Source organism: Xyrauchen texanus, chromosome 35 (assembly GCF_025860055.1).
Source record: "Xyrauchen texanus isolate HMW12.3.18 chromosome 35, RBS_HiC_50CHRs, whole genome shotgun sequence".
NCBI lineage: Eukaryota > Metazoa > Chordata > Actinopteri > Cypriniformes > Catostomidae > Xyrauchen > Xyrauchen texanus.
This window is the reverse complement of record NC_068310.1, coordinates 10,771,418-10,795,176: the sequence shown is the minus strand read 5'-3', so window position 1 is coordinate 10,795,176 and position 23,759 is coordinate 10,771,418. Positions and strand designations below refer to the sequence as shown.

The 23,759-nt window shown below is 45.6% G+C and overlaps 1 protein-coding gene across 1 annotated transcript in view; it reads left to right on the top strand.

Moving 5' to 3' along the window:
- LOC127628385 (voltage-dependent L-type calcium channel subunit beta-3-like) overlaps nucleotides 1-23,759 on the top strand; it is a 101,014-nt gene that overhangs the window by 59,267 nt on the left and 17,988 nt on the right. The window contains exons 3-4 of the mRNA XM_052105105.1: nucleotides 16,042-16,161; nucleotides 21,662-21,784. Of these exons, the coding sequence (XP_051961065.1) occupies nucleotides 16,042-16,161; nucleotides 21,662-21,784 (243 nt within the window). The remainder of the gene's footprint in view (nucleotides 1-16,041; nucleotides 16,162-21,661; nucleotides 21,785-23,759) is intronic.

Here is a 23,759-nt window from a genome sequence, read left to right as displayed (position 1 = left end):
ATTAAATAAATAATAAAAATAACTTGATTGAATCTGCTGTTTTTGCCCGTGTAAAAGTCAATACCACGATGCATTACATGTGGTTGCCAGGATGTTCTGGGTGTTTGTTAGGTGGCTGCTTATTGGCCCATGTCAAAAGTCTTTGTGATATTCTGGTCCCTAGGTATGGCCTGTGGAATTGTTTTGCATCATTTGCCATGTGCCAGGCAACAATCTTAAGTCTGATCAGTTAGAAAAGTAAAAGCACTCCTCTCCTCAGCAAGTCACATGATTTGAGGTATTATTCATGTCCTTATTACAATTTTACCCATTTACACATAATCATCATGCTCGTCTGCTACCATTATGACATCATCATTATTGTTTCAGAAAAGAATGGAACTTCATTTGTTCCCCAACAAGGTCCAACTCATCTGTGTGCAGATGTTTACCCCCACCCCTTTTCTAAACAATCCTCTGGTGGCAGATAAATCTCGGTTCACACCCACACCCGCTACACTGCAACACCAAATATAGCACAACCCCCCTCTTCCACCCCCTGTCTTCTCCTTTCCCTTTGCAGCACATACTGAAGATCAGTAGTTCTCAATCTTTTTTGATGAATACCCACCTACTTCATTACCTTACAAAACGTCATGGTTAGTGTCGTAGCCTCCCTCGGGGCCAGCTGTGTGCCAGTGCATCTGTCCCGAAGGAGGCTCCACTGCCCGCTCTGGGGAGTCCAGAGCGGGCAGGAGAGGATTCCTGGGAAGCAAACAGGTCTAAATGTGCTTTACCAAATCGACTCCAAATAAGCTGGAACACCTGGGGATGGAGTCTCCGCTGAGCGTTGCCTGCCGCGACAGCGCGTCCGCTGTGGCATTGACCTCAGCTGCTGCTGACTCTAGAGGAGGAGATTAGGGATGTGAATATCTGCCAAAAATGCCATTCGATAATCAAGGAGCAAAAGTCGAATACTGTTCGAAAATCGGAAGGGAAAAAAAACGCACACTCACAATGACAGAAAGGGAGGCCAATTTAATCTTTTGCGGTTTGTCATCAAACAAACTGTTTATTAATTGAACAAGGAACTTGTTTTTGTCGTGTTTTTTTTTACACAGTAGGCTAATTGGAAGAACAAAAAAAGGAAAAAAAACATTAAGCAAGACAGTCCGTTTCTGCATCACCAAACCAGATGCTCGTTAGATCAAAAAATAAAATAAATGCGGAAGGATACATGTCATAATGATTTTATGCGAACCTGCCTACTTTTTAAACAAATTAGTTTTAATCAGTGTAACTATTCATAGTCTAAGGCTTAGGCATATGTCATATTCTTGTTCAAAAAAATTAGCATGTCAACATGTTCTGGGAGCAGACGCGAGCGCAACCTATTAACAATTAGTCCAGCCGCGGAGAAGACCCGCTCGGATGGCACAGAGGTCGCAGGCACACTCAAGTAGGAGATTGCTAACTTTGCCAGGCGGGGATATTTCTTCTCGTTGGCCTTCCACCATGTCATGGGGTCAGTGTTCATTGGTGGGCATATGTCTTGACAGTATTGCAAGAGTTCGGTTGTGGCTGTTGCTGTCTGCTCGATGTTATCATCGCCAAACAAAACAGCAATCGCGGCAGCAGAGAGGGTGTCATTTCGTGGATTTTTAGCCGCTGGTGGTTCGGTAGACCTTTCTCCCTCTACGTCAGTGTCTCCAGCGTTATCAATGCTGGACAGGAGGTCTCTGACTTCGGCCTGCACAGCGCCTCTAACATCGTCTGTTGCAAATCTCAGGTGCTTGTGCCTTGGGTCTAGGAATGATGCGATGTATGCAACCTTTCGTGCGTTGCTGACTTCTGCAGGACCGAGTCTCCTTTCCAGTGATACAGACACTGTGCTTTTGAATCCCTTGACTTTGGCGTTCTCCCCTGGGATTTCTTTGAGATGCTTGGACAGTAAAGTTACGGTCACCGGGTACACCATGGAGACGGACACTTCATATTCCCCACACAAGGCAGTAGTGGCACATTTTAGCGAGTGCAACACGGGTAAGACCTCCTCCATTACAATCCAACTATCATCTGTCAATTCTAGGGTGTGTGCATCTGATAGCTTAGTGACACTCCTGTCTGATAAGGCAGCACACACGGCCCATCGCTGCTCCAATAAGCGCTGGAACATGTCATACACCGAATTCCACCTGGTCTTACAGGATTGCACTAACTTATGCTCAGGTAAATTCTGGAGTTGTTGCTTTTGCTTTAATGCCTGTGTTGCAACTGTGCTGTGGTGGAAATGGGAAACTAGGCGATTAGCAGCTCCGATTATGTGTTTTATGTTCGGTAGTTTGAAACCATCGTTTATTACAAGTTGAAGTGTGTGTGCGAAACATGGCTGTGAGTCCCATTCAAGTTCATCGTTAGCATTGGCCAAAACCATGTTTTTTGTGTTGTCATGCACGCAGGCTGTAACCTTTCCAGTTAGCCCCCACTGGTCGCGAGCATTAGAAAGAACAAGTGCCAGATTTTCATCCGTGTGTCGCTCTGGCATGGCTTTGGTCTGCAGAACGGCACTCTGCATCTCCCAGTTAAGCATGTAATGGCAAGTGATCGTAACATATGATTCAGTTGTCAGTGCCGTCCACGAATCCGTGGTCAATGAAACTGTACGAGCACTCGCTAAACGGCGGCGCAGATCAGTTGCACTTTCACCATGCATTTTTTCTACTCTGGTTGTGATTGTCTTTCTTGTTGGAATGGTGTATTCAGGCTCAGTGAATTTCATTAACTCCCGGAAACCTTCTCCTTCAACAACGCTGACAGGGAGCATATCCTTAGCTATCATCTTAGTAATTAGCATAGTGATCTGCTCACTGCGCCTAGCATCCAACTTACGTCTACCCAAGAAACTAGCCATTGACTGCTGCGTGCTGCCTGAGGATGATGAAGCTGCTGCCGGGTGCTTTTATCTCAGGTGGCTATGCATCGTTGTTGTAGAGTGGTGGTATGCCAGCTTTGCTTGGCATAATTTACACTCAACTTTATCATTGTTAATTTTTCCCAGTCCCACACGGAGCTTCTTGGTTGTTGCATGGTTGGTCGCAGAGTTAACGGCAATGCTCTTCTTCTGTTTTTTGTTTACACTATGTACAAAACGTGTACCCTAGCTAGATCACGCAGTAGGGGGTTTCATTCATGTTAGCGACACCTTGTGTCCCTGACCTGAAAATACCCTGCTGCGCGATCTGTGATGGTAGGCGCGGAAAATATAATGATATTCGAAAAAGCTATTTTATGATCGAATTTCACACGCAGTTCCACTATTCGACCATTCGAAGATCGCAACTCATCCCTAGAGGAGATGGCGGGAGAGTTGTGACATTTGATGAGAGTGTACATCGCCTTGGCGATTTATATATGCTGCTGTCGCGGTGCTACACATGCTTGCCCTGAATCAACGGCAATAGCATCCACAGGGCAAGTAGTACAGCCACTCTAATTTTGACAATGTGGGTACTGTAGTACTTTTGGGGTGTGGCAAACAAAAGAGAAATGGAATCAAAGGATTTACACTCCGGCCCTCCAGCAGGGGATGGAGTGGTCTGGATACCAGCTCCGTAGCGGACTTCTAGCTCCCTGGGTAATCCTTCTCATGTGCGCTTAGGAGCCTTCCGGCTCCTCGTGCCGGCCCGAGAGATGGGGGGGGCTCTATGCTGGGGCCGAGAACTGGGCTCGGGTTGAGGCGGAGCAACCTGGGCTTTCGCCGCCGCTGGGGGACATCCTCAGCGAGCAGATGGGGTGCGGGATCTTGAGCTGCGCCTTCTCAAGATGTGCTGGATGGCCTCAGTTTGTTTCTTCACTGGCGAGAACTGCTGGGTGAAGTCCTCAACGGTGTTGCCAAAAAGTCTGATCTGGGCGTTTTGAGAAAGCGGGCTTTGTCGACGTCCCTCATCTCGACCAGATTCAGCCACATGTGGCGCTCCTGGACCACTAAGGTGGACATCGCCTGCCCGAGTGCTTGCGCTTTGACCTTCGTCGCCTGGAGGTAGAGGTCAGTCGCCGAGCGCAGCTATTGCAGCACGTCGGGATCAGGACTACCCACGTGCAGTTCTTTGAGTGCCTTGGCCTTGTTTACATGCAGGATGGCCATAGCATGCAGGGAGGATGCAGCCTGTCCAGCTGCACTGTAGTCTTTGGTCACCAGCAACGACGTAGTCCTACAGGCTCTGGAGGGGATCGCCGGTCGATCCCGCCAGGTGGCAGCGTTTTGCGGGTAAAGGTGCGTCGCAACCGCCTTATCCACCTGAGGGACCTCTGTGTACCTGTGGACCGACCCGCTGTCGAGGGTAGTGAGAGCGGACGAACCTGGAAGTCTGTTTCGGGCTGCAAAAGCCACCAATATAGGGGGCACCAATCTAGGCACCAATCCAGGCACGAATCCAGGCACCAATCATCAAGCCGCCAGCGCTCAAGTGAGGGTGGAGGGTTCCAGTCCAACCCGATGCTCGCGGCGGCCCAGGCATGCATGGCGGTCAGCTCTGCGTCAGCCTCAGATTTGGCAAGCAGACCCGAAGGTGGTAGTAAAACCACATTGCCATGGGTGGGATGAGGATAAAGCTGGTCGATTTCAACAAGGAATATGATCTCTCTCAGTATAAATTGTAAGAAAAACAGAGCAAATGTGGTTGCTATATCAGATATATCTAAAAACAAACAAACATCTTAATCAGTTTTTTGTCTTGTTTTCCAGTAAAAATATCTCAACATCCTTATAGAAAGATACATTTACCTGAGAAGCAAAACTGTGTAGCATAATAAGAACTCTTTTCAGAGAAAATATCTTCAATTTATTGTATTTGTCTTACCCTACTGACTAATTGTTTATGTTTAGTTTTAAGCATAATCTCACAAAATTTGGTAAAATTAATGCTTAAAAGAAGAAAAAAACTTTTTGCCATCCAACAGGCAAAAATTGTACATCTGAGAAATCATAAGAAACATCAACATAATTAAAAAATATATATTTTCATTGAAAACTTGGGATGTTCTTTGCTGGTAGGAGAGATGTCTTCTGTGGTGAGGCCACAGTAATGCTTCCTCCTATATTTGAAACTCAGTCCTGATTCTGTCAGCTCCAAATAACACAGCCTCAGACAAAGCCAGTGGTTCACATGGGAGAGGAGCGAGGAAGATATGGGAGAAAGCGAGAGAGAGACAGGTGTAGGGAGAGAGAGTGAGAGAGAGTGAGAGAGAGAGAGAGAGAGAGACCTTTGCGAACAAGATGCAGCAAGAAGAAAGCAAGCATATTACTTGCATCTACCCAGAGCACCGTGTCAACTGCACAGCAACACACTAAAAAACATTCAGAACTCTGCAGCCACATAACAATGCCCTCCTAGTAACTAGCCATAACACCCTTGTAACCACATAGCAAACCACTAAAAACATATTTACAGCTAAATTATGCTTTGGTTTACCTTGTGCTGCACGTCTTGCACACTATTTGTGAGATGTAGCTGCACAAGTAAATCTAAAGCGTACATTAGCCTTAAAGAATATTTTTTTGTATATTTTGTCATCAGCGCAGTCCGCATGGACTGTCTGCATGCATCTCAGTTTTTGTAACCTTGCACACTTGTGTGAATCTGTGCATGTCATCTGCGCATGTGTCTGGAGTTGACTGTGCTAAAGAATGTCACAAAGCATTCGTGGAATGCTTTACCAATTGAAATTAGAAAAGCATTTTTAAAAAGCATTTGAAGGCATATCTTTTTAAACTAGCTTTTGATTTGTTTTAATTAATTTTATTGAATTTTTTGTATAAACTTTTGTATTTTTACTTTCTCTGAAACACCTTTTTTTTCTCCCTTTTCTCCCCAATTTGAAATGCCCAATTCCCAATGCACTCTAAGTCCTCGTGGTGGTGTAGTGACTCGCCTCAATCCGGGAGACGGAGGATGAAACCCTCTTATTTTACCATGTGGCTTGTTGAGCGCGTTACCGTGGAGACATAGCACGTGTGGAGGCTTCACGCTATTCTTCGCGGCATCCATGCACAACTCATGACGTGCCCCACTGAGAACAAGAACAACATAATAGCGATCACGAGTTGGTTACCCCATGTGACTCTACCCTCCCTAGCAACCGGGCCAATTTGTTTGCTTAGGAGACCTAACTGGAGTCACTCAGCATACCCTGGATTCAAATTCATGTCTTTACTCTCTGAGCTACCCAGGCCCCTGAATTCTATGTTGTTATACTTCCAACTGAGAAGCACTTTGATTACATTTTATGTATGAATGGTACTATACAAATAAAATGTATTAATTTTATTATTAGTGTGCATGCGTTGAACACATCTGTATGGGCTCAAGTTGAATAGTGCATACTTTGAAAGGCTAGAATGCTTCACCGTTTGAAAGACATAACGGCATGTTAGCAAAAGCAAATCAACGCCCTGGCAGCCACCCACAACCTATCATCATGGTGGCAACTTCTACACGATCATCTACAATTTCTTACAAAATATAAAAATCTAGTTTAATTTTCTGCTCTAAACTGAATACTCATACGTATGTGTTTTCTGTGAGCTAGCAGATATGTCTACATCAAATCGGTATCCTTGTCAAAACAGACAACAGCACAGAAGTTCTCGATACACTCAATTACTAATGTTCGATGAGCGTTACATGGAGACCGTGGTGATTAAGCGCAGCTTACAATGAAAGAGTTGAATTGTCAAAAACATACTGTCTGTTCAGAGCCTGAGTGAGTTAAATATGCTAATATCTGCACTTTCTCACCACCTTCTTTCTTCAGTCAGCTGCTGTTTATAATAGATAAGAGTGTATGTGTGTGCTTTACCTCATGGCCTGTCAATGTGGTAGTGTTCAAACCTGAAATTTACAGTATTGAAACATTGCGTTAGGTTGGAACTGACTTTCACTGGCATGGTTTATGGAGCACTGCACTAATGGCCTTGTTCTGGTTTGGTGATCCGATCACAAGTAATCAAAGAATAGAAGGAGTGGGAATGTGGGAATATTTATGTACATCACCATTCGATTAAGTGGTCACTATCCTAATCAAATCAAAATATATTATTTCTAAACTTCCAATAAACTTAAATCAATAGTTTTTTCTTTTTTCTGTAAGTATAGGGTGAACAGATGACCATGACAAAAAAATCGGGTCACAGCAGCCTGAAAAAAAAAAAAAAAATTAGATAAGTAAATAATAAAGCAAAATAATAATAATAGAAAAAAGTACAATTACAAATTAACAGCAGACATCTGTAATATATATAATCGATGTCTATTGTTGTGTCTACTGCATTTACACAGCCATTTCACTTTATTAATCTTGGAATTTTGGAACAGTTGTCAAAATACAACATATTGTAATGCAATATTACTCTCTTGAATTAAAAAGATGAACAATCCGTTCACATTATGTCATTTATTTGTTCTTCTGAAAAATATGTCAGAAAATGAGGGGCTGCACTTTTCCTAACCAAAAGAATACACAATCCTTTCTTTCTTTTTAACATGCATGAATGCATATGCGCAACAGCCAGCTTTATCTGAGGATGTGAAGCGCATCTTCTCATTTCTGGTTTGTTGGACCAAAGACTTCACACGTGGAGAACTTCAGAAACAACAATAGTTAAAGTGCTCACAGACAGCATGTCAATTTGCTGTGGACTACCTTTACCTAGGTTGTTTTTTTCTGGAAATTGTTTATAGAAAAACAATATAAAAAATCCCCCATATAAAAAAAATCTTATCTGAATAGGGTTTATGACATCACGTGGCTCGTTGATATAGGGCTGCGATTTTACTGATGGTAGGCCTATGCCAGAGGATGTATATCATAATAAGGGAATACATTTTGTGTTGCACCTACCTGTGGTATTATTGTTGGGAGACTGTGGCTCAGGTGGTAGAGCAGGTCGGCCACTAATCGCAGGGTTGGCGGTTCGATTTCCGGCCCACATGACTCCACATGCCGAAGTGTCCTTGGGCAAGACACTGAACCACAAGTTGCTCCCAATGGCAGGCTGGCGCCTTGCATGGCAGCTCTGCCGCCATTGGTGTATGAGTGTGAGTGTGAATGTGAATGTGTGTGTGAATGGGTGAATGGGACACAGTGAAAACGCACTTTGGTAACCTCTAAGGTTAATAAAAGGCGCTATATAAGTGCAGACCATTTATCCCTGCTGCAGATTGATCTTGCGCCTCTCTTACCATGTCCATGGCTGCAGGTAAGAGAAGCTGTTCTGCTGTTGTGTTTCTTGGCCTTTGCAATACAGTGTACAGAGTAAGATGTGTGGAATGCCTGTATTTGGTTTTATGATGATGTTAGGCACTTTCGTGATGCCCTCAGCTCCTGGAGTCGCATTTGAAAATACTCAACAGGTTTGTTTTTGCATGCTGGGTGTTTTGTTTCTAAATGACATTTCAGTTTGGATGGTTTTATGCTTTCTTGTGAGAGCATTTCACTACATACCCCTCTCTGAGGTTTCAGGCCCTTTTACATTGTCATCAATGTATGTGAATCCATATTTCACATATTCTGGGTCATACTTGTGCTTCGCTATATTTATCGCTAAAAAAAAGGATTCAACCTTGTCATCTCTTAATCAATCTGAGGTAGCCATGGCAACGGTTGGCGTACTAAACACACACGTCTTTCAAAATAATAGTCAGTAGCAGATTCACATTTAATGATTTTTTTTTTACCACAACCCACTATTGGGTCACAATCCATCTGTTGAGAAGCACTGAACTAGACAACGTCTTGACTGTTGCCCCACGTCTCACTGTTTTTTAGCACCTTGTGCCATGAGTGCCATAAGAAGGTGCGCAATGTAAAAAAACAATTCAACTTTTAAAATCTCTACACCAACTTTTAAAATCTCTTCCATTCTAGCTTTTTTCAGAACACACAAGAACGTGTTCTATCTGAACAACCCGTAAGGTAATAGAATTAAGGTTGTAAGTGAAAATGCTGACTCTGAGTCTGTGGTTTAGTGATGGACACTGTGAGCAGCATTTGATATCAATCAAGGAAGTTGTTCTTGGTGAAGTTGCGAATGCAATGTTTTTTTCAAGCTGCCTTATACTACAGTATTCCACACTTACATACAGTTTGTTTTTCCCTCAATACATTCTTCCTACTGCAGCTCGGCTAGTCTTGAGGTGCTTGTTTTCAACCCCTCCTCCATTTTTTCCCCCTTGTAACAGCTTGTACCACTTGCTTGCATTTTCATTTGTTTCCTGTGTTCCACTTTCTCTCTCTCTCTCTCTCTCTCTCTCTCTCTCTCTCTCTCTCTCTTCCACCCTCCCTGCAGTGTGAAATTGAGAGGGCAGAATTGCTCTGTTTTGCTTTGATCCCTGTGTGGTTTAGCGGTGGCATTGAGCCCCAGTTGATGGTTTTTGTTCTTCTGAATGGATAAGGAAAAGGCCACCAACCACTGGACGATGCTTTGAGAGAAGACTGAGGTCTCGTTCTCTCTCTTGAGCAGAGAGAGAATGGGATTGTGTTAAACAAACACCACTAACTATTGTCCTGAGGAAGGTAAGAGGAATATAGGCTGTGATTTTGTTAAAGAGATGCGTGCTGATACTTTGATGATACATTTATTTTTCTTACCCCATTGGCAACTTGTTTTAAGCAGCATACATTTTCTTGTTTTAAGCATAAATCAAACCACATTTAGGGTGTTGGTCTGAATGCAGGATTGTTATAGGTTGATTTGACATTGTTATCAACATTGTTGTAATACCGCTTTGGTTTGCAAAAGTACATCCTGGTGTTTTGTTTTTTTTGGTTATTTTTGTTTCATTATTCTTTGTGGAATCACTGTTCTCTGCTTTACATGTGGCCTCAGGCTCACTGCTTCAGTGCTGCAGTGAACTATCTGTCACTTTCTGAAGAGGCTGTACAGATGAAATCTGAGAGTATGAGGATCACTGGGTCACAGTTGACAGTTTTATGTATTGAATTTAAGAAATTACCCACAAAGAACTTGTGTACAGTTTCTGTTTTATCTTTAAGCCATCTGAATTGTTTGAAATTAGCTGTGGCTATTTTATACGGCCATTAAGATCATACAGTCAATGGGAAATATCATCCGATGACTCATTGACCATCAATATTTCAGCTCTTGAGTCGCTTTACTGGTTGATTTTACAGGAATTTCCAACAGCCCAAAATAGGGAATGAATATAAAATATACTCAAACTGTACTGCAGTGATTGAATAGTAATTTTCACATTGCATGTTTCTATTGTACACTGTTATGTACATACATATGTTTTCCAAACCAGCACATTTTAAAGATCGCTTGTAATATAGTAAAATTTAATTGCTATTATATTTACAAAATGTACTAAGGTTTACTACTTTTTATATATATATATATATATATATACAGTGGGGAGAACAAGCATTTGATACACTGCTGATTTTGCAGGTTTTCCTACTTACAAAGCATGTGTAATTTGTATCATAGGTGCACTACAACTGTGATTTTTAAATAATTAATTTGCATTTTATTGCATGACATAAATATTTGATACATCAGAAAAGCAGAACTTAATATTTGGTACAGAAACCTTTGTTTGCAATTACAGAGATCATACATTTCCTGTAGTTCTTGACCAGGTTGCACACACTGCAGCAGGGATTTTGGCCCACTCCTCCATACAGACCTTCTCCAGATCCTTCAGGTTTCAGGGCTGTCGTTGGGCAATACGGACATTCAGCTCCCTCCAAAGATTTTCTATTGGGTTCAGGTCTGGAGACTGGCTAGGCCACTCCAGGACCTTGAGATGCTTCTTACGGAGCCACTCCTTAGTTGCCCTGGCTGTGTTTTTCGGGTCGTTGTCATGCTGTAAGACCCTGCCACGACCCATCTTCAATGCTCTTACTGAGGGAAGGAGGTTGTTGGACAAGATCTCGCGATACATGGCCCCATCCATCCTCCCCTCAATACGGTGCAGTCGTCCTGTCCCCTTTGCAGAAAAGCATCCCCAAAGAATGATGTTTCCACCTCCATGCTTCACTGTTGGGATGGCGTTCTTGGGGTTGTACTCATCCTTCTTCTTCCTCCAAACACGGCGAGTGGAGTTTAGACCAAAAAGCTCTATTTTTGAATGGTTTTCTTTGAGACTGTGGTCCCAGCTCTCTTCAGGTCATTGACCAGGTCCTGTCGTGTAGTTCTGGGCTGATCCCTCACCTTCCTCATGATCATTGATGCCCCACGAGGTGAGATCTTGCATGGAGCCCCAGACCGAGGGAGATTGAACTTCTTCCATTTTCTAATAATTGCGCCAACAGTTGTTGCCTTCTCACCAAGCTGCTTGCCTATTGCCCTGTAGCCCACCCCAGCCTTGTGCAGGTCTACAATTTTATCAACGATGTCCTTACACAGCTCTGGTCTTGGCCATTGTAGAGAGGTTGGAGTCTGTTTGATTGAGTGTGTGGACAGGTGTCTTTTATACAGGTAACGTGTTCAAACAGGTGCAGTTAATACAGGTAATGAGTGGAGAACAGGAGGGCTTCTTAAAGAAAAACTAACAGGTCTGTGAGAGCCAGAATTCTTACTGGTTGGTAGGTGATCAAATATTTATGTCATGCAATAAAATGCAAATTAATTATTTAAAAATCATACAATGTGATTTTCTGGATTTTTGTTTTAGATTCCATCTCTCACAGTTGAAGTGCACCTATGATACAAATTACAGACCTCTACATGCTTTGTAAGTAGGAAAACCTGCAAAATCAGCAGTGTATCAAATACTTGTTCTCCCCATTGTACATGTAGAATGAGGGAACGGGGGTTACGACAGAAACCTAGACATTCACCTTCTGTCACTCACTCAACGTTGTGTCGATGTAGTGACACTAGGGTTCTCTATCCAATAACGCCACGACACTGAACCGTGTTACGTGAACTGCTAATGCAGGTGCAAGCAAGCTGTTGGGTGCCAGAGGAGCAGACCGCATCAGGCTGCACGTAACCTTCCCCAATGCTCCATAAGACACTCCCATAGAGATTTAGATTAGGCTGGGGCCATCTAGCGCTATACACACATCTAGGAAAGCATTCATTTCCAATCCTATTTTTTCAGGGAGAAAAGACCCCGCGGAGACCACATCCTGCCCAGGGTGGGGAGGTCAAAATGTGGCAAATATGTCACATGGGCTTACAAGCCACACATGGAAGTGGCGTGGTGGTAGGTCCTGCCTGGTTAGGGAGGAGCTCTACAATACAGTGACAGGGGCAGAGGGGACTGCCCAAGGGAGACATGGGTCCGCCAAGAGAGGTACCGTACCATGGAAAATACGACACGGAGTTACTGTGACAACTGGCACCTGTGGAGCCTATGCCAGTACAGAGTAATTAGCAGCCGTAGTGGGTCTTGTAGGGAATTCCTCTGCCGAATTCACCTCAGAGAAGGGAAAGGCACTATGGGCAAGAGGTACACCCGGTCAGCTGTTCCGTATTACCAAGTTCTATGTGCTCGGACCTGACAAAACACGGGATGAGACCGACTCAACCCAGAGATTATAAAATCTCGCAAAGGCATTGGGTGTGGTCCAGCCCGCCACTCTGCAGATGTCTGCTAGGGAAGTGCCGTTGGCCAGTGCCCACGAGGAGTGTGCTCGACCCGCAAGGGGGCCTGGATCTGACAATGCAATGGTGTCGACGACCCAGTGGGCAAGCCTCTGTTTGGAGACAGAGTTCCCTTTCTGCTGTTCGCCAAAGCAAACAAAGAGCTGCTCAGAACGTCTAAAGCTCTGTGTGCAGTCCAATTAGGTGCGCAAAGCAAGCACTGGACATAGCAACGATAAGGCTGGATCTGCCTCCTCTCGGGGCAGCACTTGCAGTTTCTCTACCTGGTCCCTGAAGGGGGTCATAGGAACCTTGGGCACATAGCCCGGTCGGGGTCTTAGGATGACATGAGCATCTCCCGGACTGAACTCCAGGCAAGAGTAGCTGACAGAGAATGCTTGCAGTTCCCCAACCCTCTTGATGGAAGTGAGCGCAATCATGAGGGACGTCTTCAGCAAGAGGGCTTTTATCTCAACTGAACCTAGCGGCTCGAAGGGGGCTCTCCGAAGGCCTTCAAGGACCACGGAGAGATCCCATGAGGGGAACAGATCGTGATTGATGAACAGATCAGACCTGATGATCAGATCGTGGTTCCCTAAGGAAGATGTAGCGGCTACATACACCTTCAAGGTGGAGGGGGACAGCCGCCCCCCAATCTCTCCTGCAGGAATGAGAGCACTGACCCGACTGCGCTCCTCTGCAGGTCTTCTGATCGGGAAGAGCACCAGTTTGCAAACAAATGGCACTTTAGCGTGTAGAGCTGCCTGGTGGAGAGAGCTCTGGCTTGGTTGATCATGTCTAAGACAGCTGATGGTAGGCCATTTAGATCTACCACTTCCCATCCAAGGGCAAGACGTTGAAGTTCCAGAGGTATGGGCGCGGATGCCAGAGGGTGCCCTGTCCATGAGAAAGAAGGTCCAGGGAGGTGCTGTCACGAGGAGTGTGAGGTCCGAGAGCCAAGTCCGAGTGGGCCATTAAGGAGCCACTAAAATGACTCTGTCCTCCCTGACCTTGCACTGAACCTGTGCAAGTCCTCCCTGACCTTGCACTGAACTGTGCAAGTAGGCTCACTATGAGAAATGCGTATTTGCACAGCCCCCAGGGCCAGCTGTGTGCCAGCGCGTATGTCCCGAGGGGATCCTCCTATAGGCAGTACCAGAGCGGACAGTGGGAGTTTTCCTAGAAAGCAAACAGTCTACCTGTGCTTCGCCATATTGGTCCAAAATCAGCTGGGGGTGGAGCCCATCTCTGGACTCGAGTCTCATATGCTGTCTCATATGCATCAACCCGAGAGGTGCGACTGCCACTGAGGATGCCATATGCCCCAGGAGCCTCTGGAACTACTTTAGAGGGACCGCTGTGCCTAGTTTGAATGAGGTGAGGCAATTCAGTACCGACTCCGCACGCTCATTTGTGAGGCACGCTGTCATTGAGACGGAGTCTTACTCCATGCCAAGAAAATAGTTGCTCTGAACCGGGGAGAGCTTGCTCTTTTCCCAGTTGACCTGAAGCCTAAATGGTTGAGGTGCCTGAACACGTGGTCCCAGTCATTCTTGATAGTGAGCTAGAATCAGCCAGCCAAGGGCTGCCTCTGCGACCTTAGTGAAGACGCGAGGGGACAGGGACAACCCGAGGAACCAATCGTATATCCATGAGGGCTGAGGGGAGGACTGAGGGTTCATGTCCATCCCCACGCTCACGGCGGCCTGGGCAAGCATATCAGCCATCTGCACGTCGGCCTAAGACTGGGTGGGCAGACCAGAAGGTGCAGCCCAGTTGAGTCCTCCGCATCAGACGACGCGATGCTCTCCGATGCAGCGGCGACGTCATCATCCAGCTGAAGGGGTCTGAAGGAGACATCAGACTGGCCGTGGGGCAAGCCTGTCTCACATCGGACCCCGAAGTTCTCGCAGTGAGAACAAGAGCCATCCACAAACATCAGATGACTGTCAATGACCGTCAGAAGTGGAGAGATATCTCCAGGAACTACACAAAGGTGGAAGGGCATCTTCAAAAAGTCGCGTCTTTAAAAAGACGTTCAACTCCAATGTGTTACTCTTTTAGAGAAAATACTCTTTTAGAGAGTGTTTGCTCTTTTAGAAGCGCTATCGAAGCGCCCAGGGGTGTAGACTGCTCTGGCATGCAAAGAAGAGAAAAGACGCTGGTAACTCGCCGTAGATCCAACAGCAAAAGCTCTGTAGAGGCGAGTAAACAGTAGTGGGAACGGCAGCTTGCTGAACACACAAACGCTCTGCACCGAAGAAAAAATCTGACTAAACAGATGCACGATTCCCTCCTTTTATACCCGTATGTCCAGGGGAGGAACTTGCAAATTTTGTTTGCCAATTCTTATTGGCCTTTTCTTAGGTTAAGTGGCAACCGAGGCCCTCAAGAGAGAGACCCCTAGTGTCACTACATCGACACAACATCGAGTGAGTGACAGAACATTTTATGTTGCACCAAGTCCATTTATCTTACTACACACATTTAAGTGTTTTAGGCCTTTTTCTTTATGTAAATTATATTGTAAATTCATGGTCTTTTTACATTTCTGTGTCTTGTGTTATAACACAATTTAAGAATATTGGCAATCATTATTTTGTTATGTTTTAAAAGTGCATTCATTAATATTTTCCTCACTAAAAATGTTTTACTCCTAAATAAATTAATTTTAATTTTGAAATTTATGTATAAAATCATGAGCACTCCATGAGATGAAGACTCCAGTCATGTCAGTAAGATTTTAAAGCTGTTTTATTATACATGGAGAGGGTCCCCTCACGGGGGCTGCCATGTTGAGGTCACATGACCAGCTGAATACTACTTGGTTAATCTCAGTAACCGTTCTGTTATTGGACACTGTTACTCAAGATTTAAAGTAATAGTGACTGACTATGAATAGTAAATTTCTACAATGCCATTTGAAACTGAAAACTATTGATTTTGAATAATGCTGCATCCAAGCTGCTAGGTGTCACTGTACGTCTAAGGTGATGTGACACAAAAAAAAAGTTACAGTGTGTCGGTCTGCGGGAGAGAGAGAGAGAGCGGAAAGGCTTGTCAACTGGTTTGTAATTATCTCTAACACCAGTGTCTTGTTATAGTAATATGGAGAGAGACATTTAAGGAACGCCAAGTATCGAGAGAGGGGGAGAGAGTGTCCAGAAAGCACGACAGCACTGAACAGAGAGAGATAATTACAAACCAGGTGACAAGCCTTACCGCTCTCTCTCTCTCTCTCTCTCTCTCTCTCTCTCTCTCTCTGGTGACAAGCCTTACCGCTCTCTCTCTCTCTCTCTCTCTCTCTCTCCCGCAGACCGACACACGACCACACCCCCCATGCCACAGCTATGTTTACACTGCATGTCAAGGGTTATTTCCTTTACTTTTCCATTTCTCCATTATGTTCAACATTCTTTGCTTCCCTTGTTCTCTTTGTTTTGCAGGGCTCAGCCGATTCGTACACGAGCAGACCTTCGGATTCCGACCTGTCAGCGGAGGAGGACCGCGAGGCGTATCGGCATGAAGCCGAACGCCAGGCCCAGCTGCAGCTTGAGAGAGCCAAGGTTTATCAAGCTCTTCTCTAATGAGCATTAGAGTGCTAATGTGTCAGTTAGGGCTGGGATAAACGATTATTTTTTAAACGATTAATCTAGCGATTTATTTTTTTGATGCATTGATTAATCTAACGATTAATTTTTTCAGTCCGATTCGATTACGATTTGATTAATCGACTTGTGACAACACCGGTAATACCGGTTTCATCGGGGGTGGGGGTGTATAAAATGTTTAAAAAAAACATTTGCCGGGAGTTTGATTGACTGGCGATCTGATCAATCAATCATAATACGCCATTTTTGTCTGACAAATTAGTCAGGAGAGAGAAGATTAACGTCGGTGGATTTGAATTTGAATAATGGATTGTAGGCTACTGTACTGACATCATTCCACGGTTAAAACAACAGTCCTTCTGATGTAGGCTACATTCATGTTTAGCCTATTTGATGCTATAAATTAACCAAGGAAAAGATGATCGGTTCACGAGCAGCTTTAACTGAGGCAATCTGCCACGACACATTAAAGAGACACAAAATAGTAGGCCTATTTATGGTTTAATTTTCTTTGAATGACCAAATTTGAAAGTTGAGACTTTAATAAATGTTACCTGCTTGGTCCTGTCTGTCAGCGCGTTGTCAGTGTCCTCTATGTATTTTTCACGACATTCATAGCTATAAGCGCATTATTAATAGCTATAAGCGAATACTTTATGTGTCGACAACGTATTATAGCCTACTCCAACATCGAGTGCAAAGTGGGGAGTTGAAAAAAAACTTACGGTGCTCTGTCATCTGCAGCTGCAACCGGGTGACGCCTCTTCAGATGCTGGTGCATTGCCGTGGTGCTAGAATGGAAGGCCATCTCCATTTTGCAAAGACGACATATCTCGGAATTGTCTCCTTTGAAATTAAAGAATTCCCATACTTTAGAGGAACGAGTGCATGCCGCCTTGCACTTCTGGTAGTCTGAGGAGCCACTCGTGTTGCTACTACGCTCCGGCGCCGCCATATTTGTTTTGGGTCCGACGAATCGACGCGCATATTTTGCCCCAGCCCTAGTGTCAGTCAACATTTTAGATATTTGTTATATCTAAATGATAATTGTTTATGTTCAAGAGCATAGAATTGGCTTAAACAACGTGAAAGCATTTACCCATGTTTCCATTGATCATGGTTTAAAAATCGGGAGGTTTTACTTGCTTGTTTTAATTACTGAAAACCCACAATCTATGCCCCTGTTTTGGATGAATGTGTTGCTGAATTAAATAATATATATATATGTGGCAGCGGGGGCGTGGTCAAGCGCCCGTCCGGGAGAGGAAAGCGGTAAGGGCGCTTACACCTGAGCTAAATTATGCCTTACACCTGTCTCTAATTCCATTGAGCACGAGGAGAGCGGCATAAAAGCAGACACAGAGCCTCCAGTCAGAGAGAGAGACGACAAGCAAACCCAGTGTTTGATATTGTATTGTATTGTGTGTGTGAAAGTAATACTGTGAGAAACTAAGGGAATTAAAAAGCTTACCTTGTGGTGAAGACCTGTTTCCTGTCCTCCTTCATCTGAGAAGTATTACACTGGTGCCGAAACCCGGGACTTTAAAGGAAGCATGGAAAGTGGTCACCCCATAGAGACCACCCAGCTGGCAGAAGTCCTCCAGTCCCTCGCAACGCTGCATCAAGGCCACCAGCAATCCCTGCTTGAGCTCCGGCAGGACCAAGATCGCCGGTTTTTCGAAATCATGCGGGCTCAGGCAGAGGACCGGCTCGCCATCCGGAGCCTCCTCAGCCAGGAGGAGGCGCCGGCCACAACCGCGCCCCCGGACACCCGCGCTACGCTGCCCCCCCATGCTTCAGAAGATGGGGGAAGCAGATGATCCTGAGGCCTTCCTCGATTTGTTCGAGCGCTCAGCAGAAATCTGGGGCTGGCCCCGCGAAAAGTGGGCAGCCCGCCTGATTCCCCTCCTGTCCGGGGAAGCTCAACTTGCGGCACAGCAGCTGCCGGCGACAAACCTCCTGGCCTACACCGTTCTGAAGAGGTCTATTCTGCAGCGGGTCGGTCGGAGCCCGGAAGAGAATCGCCAGCTCTTCCGGGCATGAAACTAGGAATGTCCGATCGCCCGTTCGCGTTCGCTCAACTGCTCCGGGACGCCTGTCGGAGGTGGCTGCTCGCGGGGGACCGCAACGTCGAGGGAGTAATCGACCAGGTGGTACTGGAACAGTTCGTTCAACGGCTGCCTCGGAAGACGGCGGGGTGGGTCCAGTGCCATCGCCCGGCGTCGCTGGAGGAAGCTGTTCGGCTGGCGGAGGACCACTTGGTGGCGATCCCGAGGGCAGACGAGCCCTCTTCTTCTTCTTCTCTCTCTCTTTCCCCTTCCCTTGTGTTTGCCCCTGCCCTCGCCCCTCCCCTATGTTCTCTCCTTCTGTTCTCTCCCCAGGGCCCGTTCCTGCCCCGCGCAGGCGTGGAGGGTTCCAGAGACCAGCTTCCCGGCCTTGGGAGAATGTACCCTCCCATTCCCCGTCATTCAGGACTCTCCTCCTCAGGTGGGGGCGCCCGCCAGCACAAGTGCGGTCGCAACACCTGGGCCGGCCTGTTGGAGGTGCGGAGACCCGGACCACTTCCGGGATCAGTGTCCGCTAATGGAGGTGGGGACGGTGGTGCGGGTCTCCGACGTCCCGCAGGCTGCCCCCAATCGGGCTGGAGCATACCGGATTCCGGTAAGGATCAGGGGGGGTATTTACCAAGCTTTGCTGGATACCGGCTGCAATCAGACCATCATCCACCAACGCTTGGTTCAACCCGGGGCTTTGGGTTTAAAGTATTCCGAAAGAAATCCTCACCGATCAAGGCACGACTTTTATGTCACGAACACTCCGCGAACTTTACGAGCTCTTGGGCATTAAATCGATTCGCACTAGCGTTTACCGTCCGCAGACTGATGGCCTAGTGGAACGATTTAATAAAACTCTCAAGAACATGATTTGTAAATTCGTACACGATGACGCTAGAAATTGGGATAAGTGGCTAGACCCCCTGTTGTTTGCAGTATGAGAGGTCCGACAAGCCTCCACAGGGTTTTCCCCGTTTGAGCTGCTGTATGGGCGACGCCCACGCGGGGTCCTTGACGTCATCCGCGAAGCTTGGGAGGAGGGACCTTCTAATAGTAAAAATGAAATTCAGTTCGTTCTTGATCTTAGAGCAAAACTCCACACACTGGGGCGACTAACACAGGAGAATTTGCTCCAGGCTCAAGAACGCCAACGCCGGCTGTATGACAGGGGTGCTTGGCTACGGGAATTTGCACCGGGAGATAAGGTACTCGTATTACTCCCAACATCGAGCTCTAAATTACTCGCCAAGTGGCAAGGACCCTTTGAGGTCACACGACGAGTGGGGGATCTCGATTATGAAGTTAAACGTATCGATAGAGGGGCGTGGCAAATATACCATCTCAACCTCCTGAAATTGTGGAGAGAAGAGGCGGCCTCTGTGACGTTGGCCACGGTTGTTCCAGAGAGGGCGGAGCTCGGACCGGAGGTAAACAAAGCTTGCAATCTCAACACCCCGCTTACTTGTGGAGACCACCTCTCACCGCGTCAACTCACAGAGGTTTCTGATTTACAAATGGAATTTGCAGATGTGTTTTCCCCTCTACCGGGCCGTACAAACATCATACAGCACCACATCGAGACCGAACCGGGCGTGGTGGTACGTAGCTGCCCCTATCGCTTACCCGAACATAAAAAGAAAATAGTTCAGGAGGAATTAGATGCGATGCTTGTTATGGGCGTAATAGAGGAATCCCACAGTGATTGGTCCAGCCCGGTTGTTCTTGTTCCGAAGAGCGATGGGTCTGTTCGATTCTGTGTGGATTACAGAAAAGTCAACGCGGTGTCTAAATTTGACGCGTACCCAATGCCCCGTGTTGATGAACTGCTCGATCGGTTAGGTACTGCTCGATTTTATTCGACCTTGGATTTAACAAAGGGTTATTGGCAGATCCCCTTGACACCAATGTCCCGTGAGAAAACAGCCTTCACGACGCCGTTTGGATTACACCAATTTGTGACGCTTCCTTTCGGTTTGTTTGGGGCTCCGGCCACGTTTCAGCGCCTCATGGATCGGATCCTCAGACCACACACCGCGTACGCCGCTGCCTATTTAGATGATATTATCATTTATAGCAATGATTGGCAGCGGCACATGCACCATCTGAGGGCCGTCCTGAGATCGCTGCGGCGGGCGGGGCTCACAGCAAACCCTAAGAAGTGCGCGATAGGGCGGGTGGAGGTACGGTATTTGGGGTTCCACTTGGGTCATGGCCAGGTGCGTCCCCAAATTGATAAGACCGCGGCGATTGCGACTTGCCCTAGACCTAAGACCAAAAAGGGGGTGAGGCAGTTCCTGGGGCTGGCTGGCTATTATAGAAGGTTTGTGCCTAATTATTCGGATGTCACCAGCCCGCTGACTGACCTCACTAAAAAGGGGGCTCCAGATCCGGTTCAGTGGTCGGAGCAGTGTCAACAGGCGTTTATGCAGATTAAAGCCGCACTTTGTGGGGGGCTGCTACTTCATGCACCTGACTTCTCTCTCCCTTTTATTTTGCAGACGGACGCTTCAGACAGAGGGCTGGGGGCCGTACTCTCGCAGGTGGTGGAGGGGGAGGAGCGCCCAGTGCTGTACATTAGCCGGAAGCTCTCTTTGAGGGAGACAAAGTACAGCACCGTGGAGAAGGAGTGTTTGGCCATCAAGTGGGTGGTCCTCACCCTCCGGTATTACCTGCTGGGGCGGGCCTTCACCCTCTGCTCGGATCACGCCCCACTCCAGTGGCTCCACCGCATGAAAGATACTAACACCCGGATCACCCGTTGGTACCTGGCTCTCCAGCCCTTTAAATTCAAGGTGGTCCACAGACCGGGGGTGCAGATGGCTGTCGCCGACTTTCTCTCCAGAAATGGGGGGGGAGTGGTAGACAGGCCGGATGGTGCCCCGGCCTGAGTCGGGCGGTGGGGGTATGTGGCAGCGGGGGCGTGGTCAAGCGCCCGTCCGGGAGAGGAAAGCAGTAAGGGCGCTTACACCTGAGCTAAATTATGCCTAACACCTGTCTCTAATTCCAGTGAGCATGAGGAGAGCGGCATAAAAGCAGACACAGAGCCTCCAGTCAGAGAGAGAGACGACAGTGTTTGATATTGTATTGTATTGTGTGTGTGAAAGTAATACTGTGAGAAACTAAGGGAATTAAAAAGCTTACCTTGTGGTGAAGACCTGTTTCCTGTCCTCCTTCATCTGAGAAGTATTACAATATATTAATGAAGGTACTGAAGGGTGTCCACAGAGAATATCAACAGTATATACAGCATATGTAGTATATACTGTATAGTCTAATATTATAAAGAAACTATATTTTTAATATAGTGAATTGAGTGAATTATTTGTGCTGAAACACTCATGCACACACACACACACACACACTCTGGTGTGATTATTAACATGTGATTTTTTTTCTGACAGTCCAAACCTGTTGCGTTCGCAGTGAAGACAAATGTAAATTATTGTGGAGCTCTCGATGAGGACTGTCCTGTTCAGGGTGCTGCCATAAACTTTGAAGCCAAAGACTTTCTGCACATTAAAGAGGTAAGCTACATGTCAATGCAAACTAACATGTGAAAGGTATTATATAGGTCAATGCTCTTGGCTCACAATGCTATTTTATAATCCCAAGTAAGAATGTCAAAATTACTGGTACTTTGGTACCAGTGATGGACTGGCCATCTTGAATAAAGAGGACAAAATCATCTTTTAAAAATACCTCTAAATGACATTCACTGAATTAAATTGAAAAAATAAATGTTATTAGGTTTAATTCAGTAAAGAAATTCACTGCAAAAAATCATATTGTTATCAACTGTTTTTGTCTTGTTTTCCATTTAAAATTGTCTAAAATTCCTTAAAACAAGATAAATATTTTTTCTCCCCAATTTGGAATGTCCAAGTCCCAATGCGCTCTAAGTCCTCATGGTGGCGTAGTGACTCGCCTCAATCCGGGTGGTGGAGGAGTAATCTAAGTTGCCTCCGCATCTGAGAACATCAATCAGTGCAACTTATCTAGTGGATTGTTGAGTGCTTTACCGCAGAGACATAGCGTGTGTGGAGGCTTCACGCTATTCTCTGCGGCATCCACGCACAACTCGCCACGCGCCCCACCAAGAGCAAGAACCACATTACAGTGATCATGAGGAGGTTACCCCATTTGACTCTACCCTCCCTAGCAACCGGGCCAATTTGGTTGCTTAGGAGACCTGGCTGGCGTCACTCAGCATGCCCTGGATTTGAACTTGTGACTCCAGGGGTGATAGTCAGCGTCAATACTCCCTGAGCTAAAAACAAGATACATTTACTTGAAGCAACATATAAGATATTTAAACTTGCTTTAAGAGAATGTATCTTAAATATACAGTAAGTGTATTTTGTATATAAGTTATCACTTGGTTATACTTCTGCGAGTGCAGTAAAGACAAAATATAATTCACGATCTATTCTCTAAAAGCAAGTATAAATATCGTATATGCTGCTTCTCAGGTGAATGCACCTTTTTTTCAAGGATTTTTAGATATTTAAAAATATTTGTAATATTTATTCATCATTCTCAGATAAAACATTTTCTTCTGCATTATAGTAAGTTGCGAGCCATCACGTTATAATCGAGCTGTATTAAGTGTGCATGCTTGAGAGACAAGCGTCCCGTATCAGAGTGTGCATCAGTTGGGTGCAGTTTCAGTTTCTCCCCCTTAGATCGGGACATTCACGCAATTCATAGAAGAGGTGCTGACCGCACAGAGAAATGCCAGTTTTGGAGTTTGTAGTTATTTACATGATCTGCTTCTGTATATTTTAACTTTAATTTTAAGTTATAACTTATTAAAAATAACTGCTCCAGCTCCGCTTATTCCAGAATGAGAGTGCTTCTGTATTTATTTTGTATTTTTGCATAATAATTCCCTCATAATTTGCAGTCTACATCACCTGAAGCTGTTTGGAAAGTGTAGAGTGCATCTGGACTGTGAGCTGTGTAATTCTTCCTCTCCTCAGTCGGGTGCAAACTGCAGTGCTGCACTCACGCATCATCATTAGAGTTTGTGATCTCATGCTATGAAAATTGAATGTACGACATAAATTTTTCAGCCTTACTTGCGCACATTGGATAAGCCTGTAAGAATTCGGGTTAAGGAGTTTACATGCAACACATTATCGGGGCAATTGACAAAAATCTACCCTTGTCGACCGGTTTATTCTTAAGCTGTTACACTGATAAATGAAAGTCGTATTGCTTTTACATGACCACACATGCTGTCGGCTTATCAAGCATAATCAGTGTAATAATGTGCATGTAAACGTGCTAATTTACTCACCCTCATTCCATCCCAGATGTGTATGAATTTCTTTCTTCTGCAGAACACAAATGAAGATTTTAAGAAGAATATTTCAGCTCTGTAGGTCCATACAATGCAAGTGAATGTGACCAACACTTTGAAGCTCCAAAAAGAACATAAAGGCATCATAAAAGTAATCCATACGACTCCAGTCTTTTAATCCATGTCTTTTGAAGCGA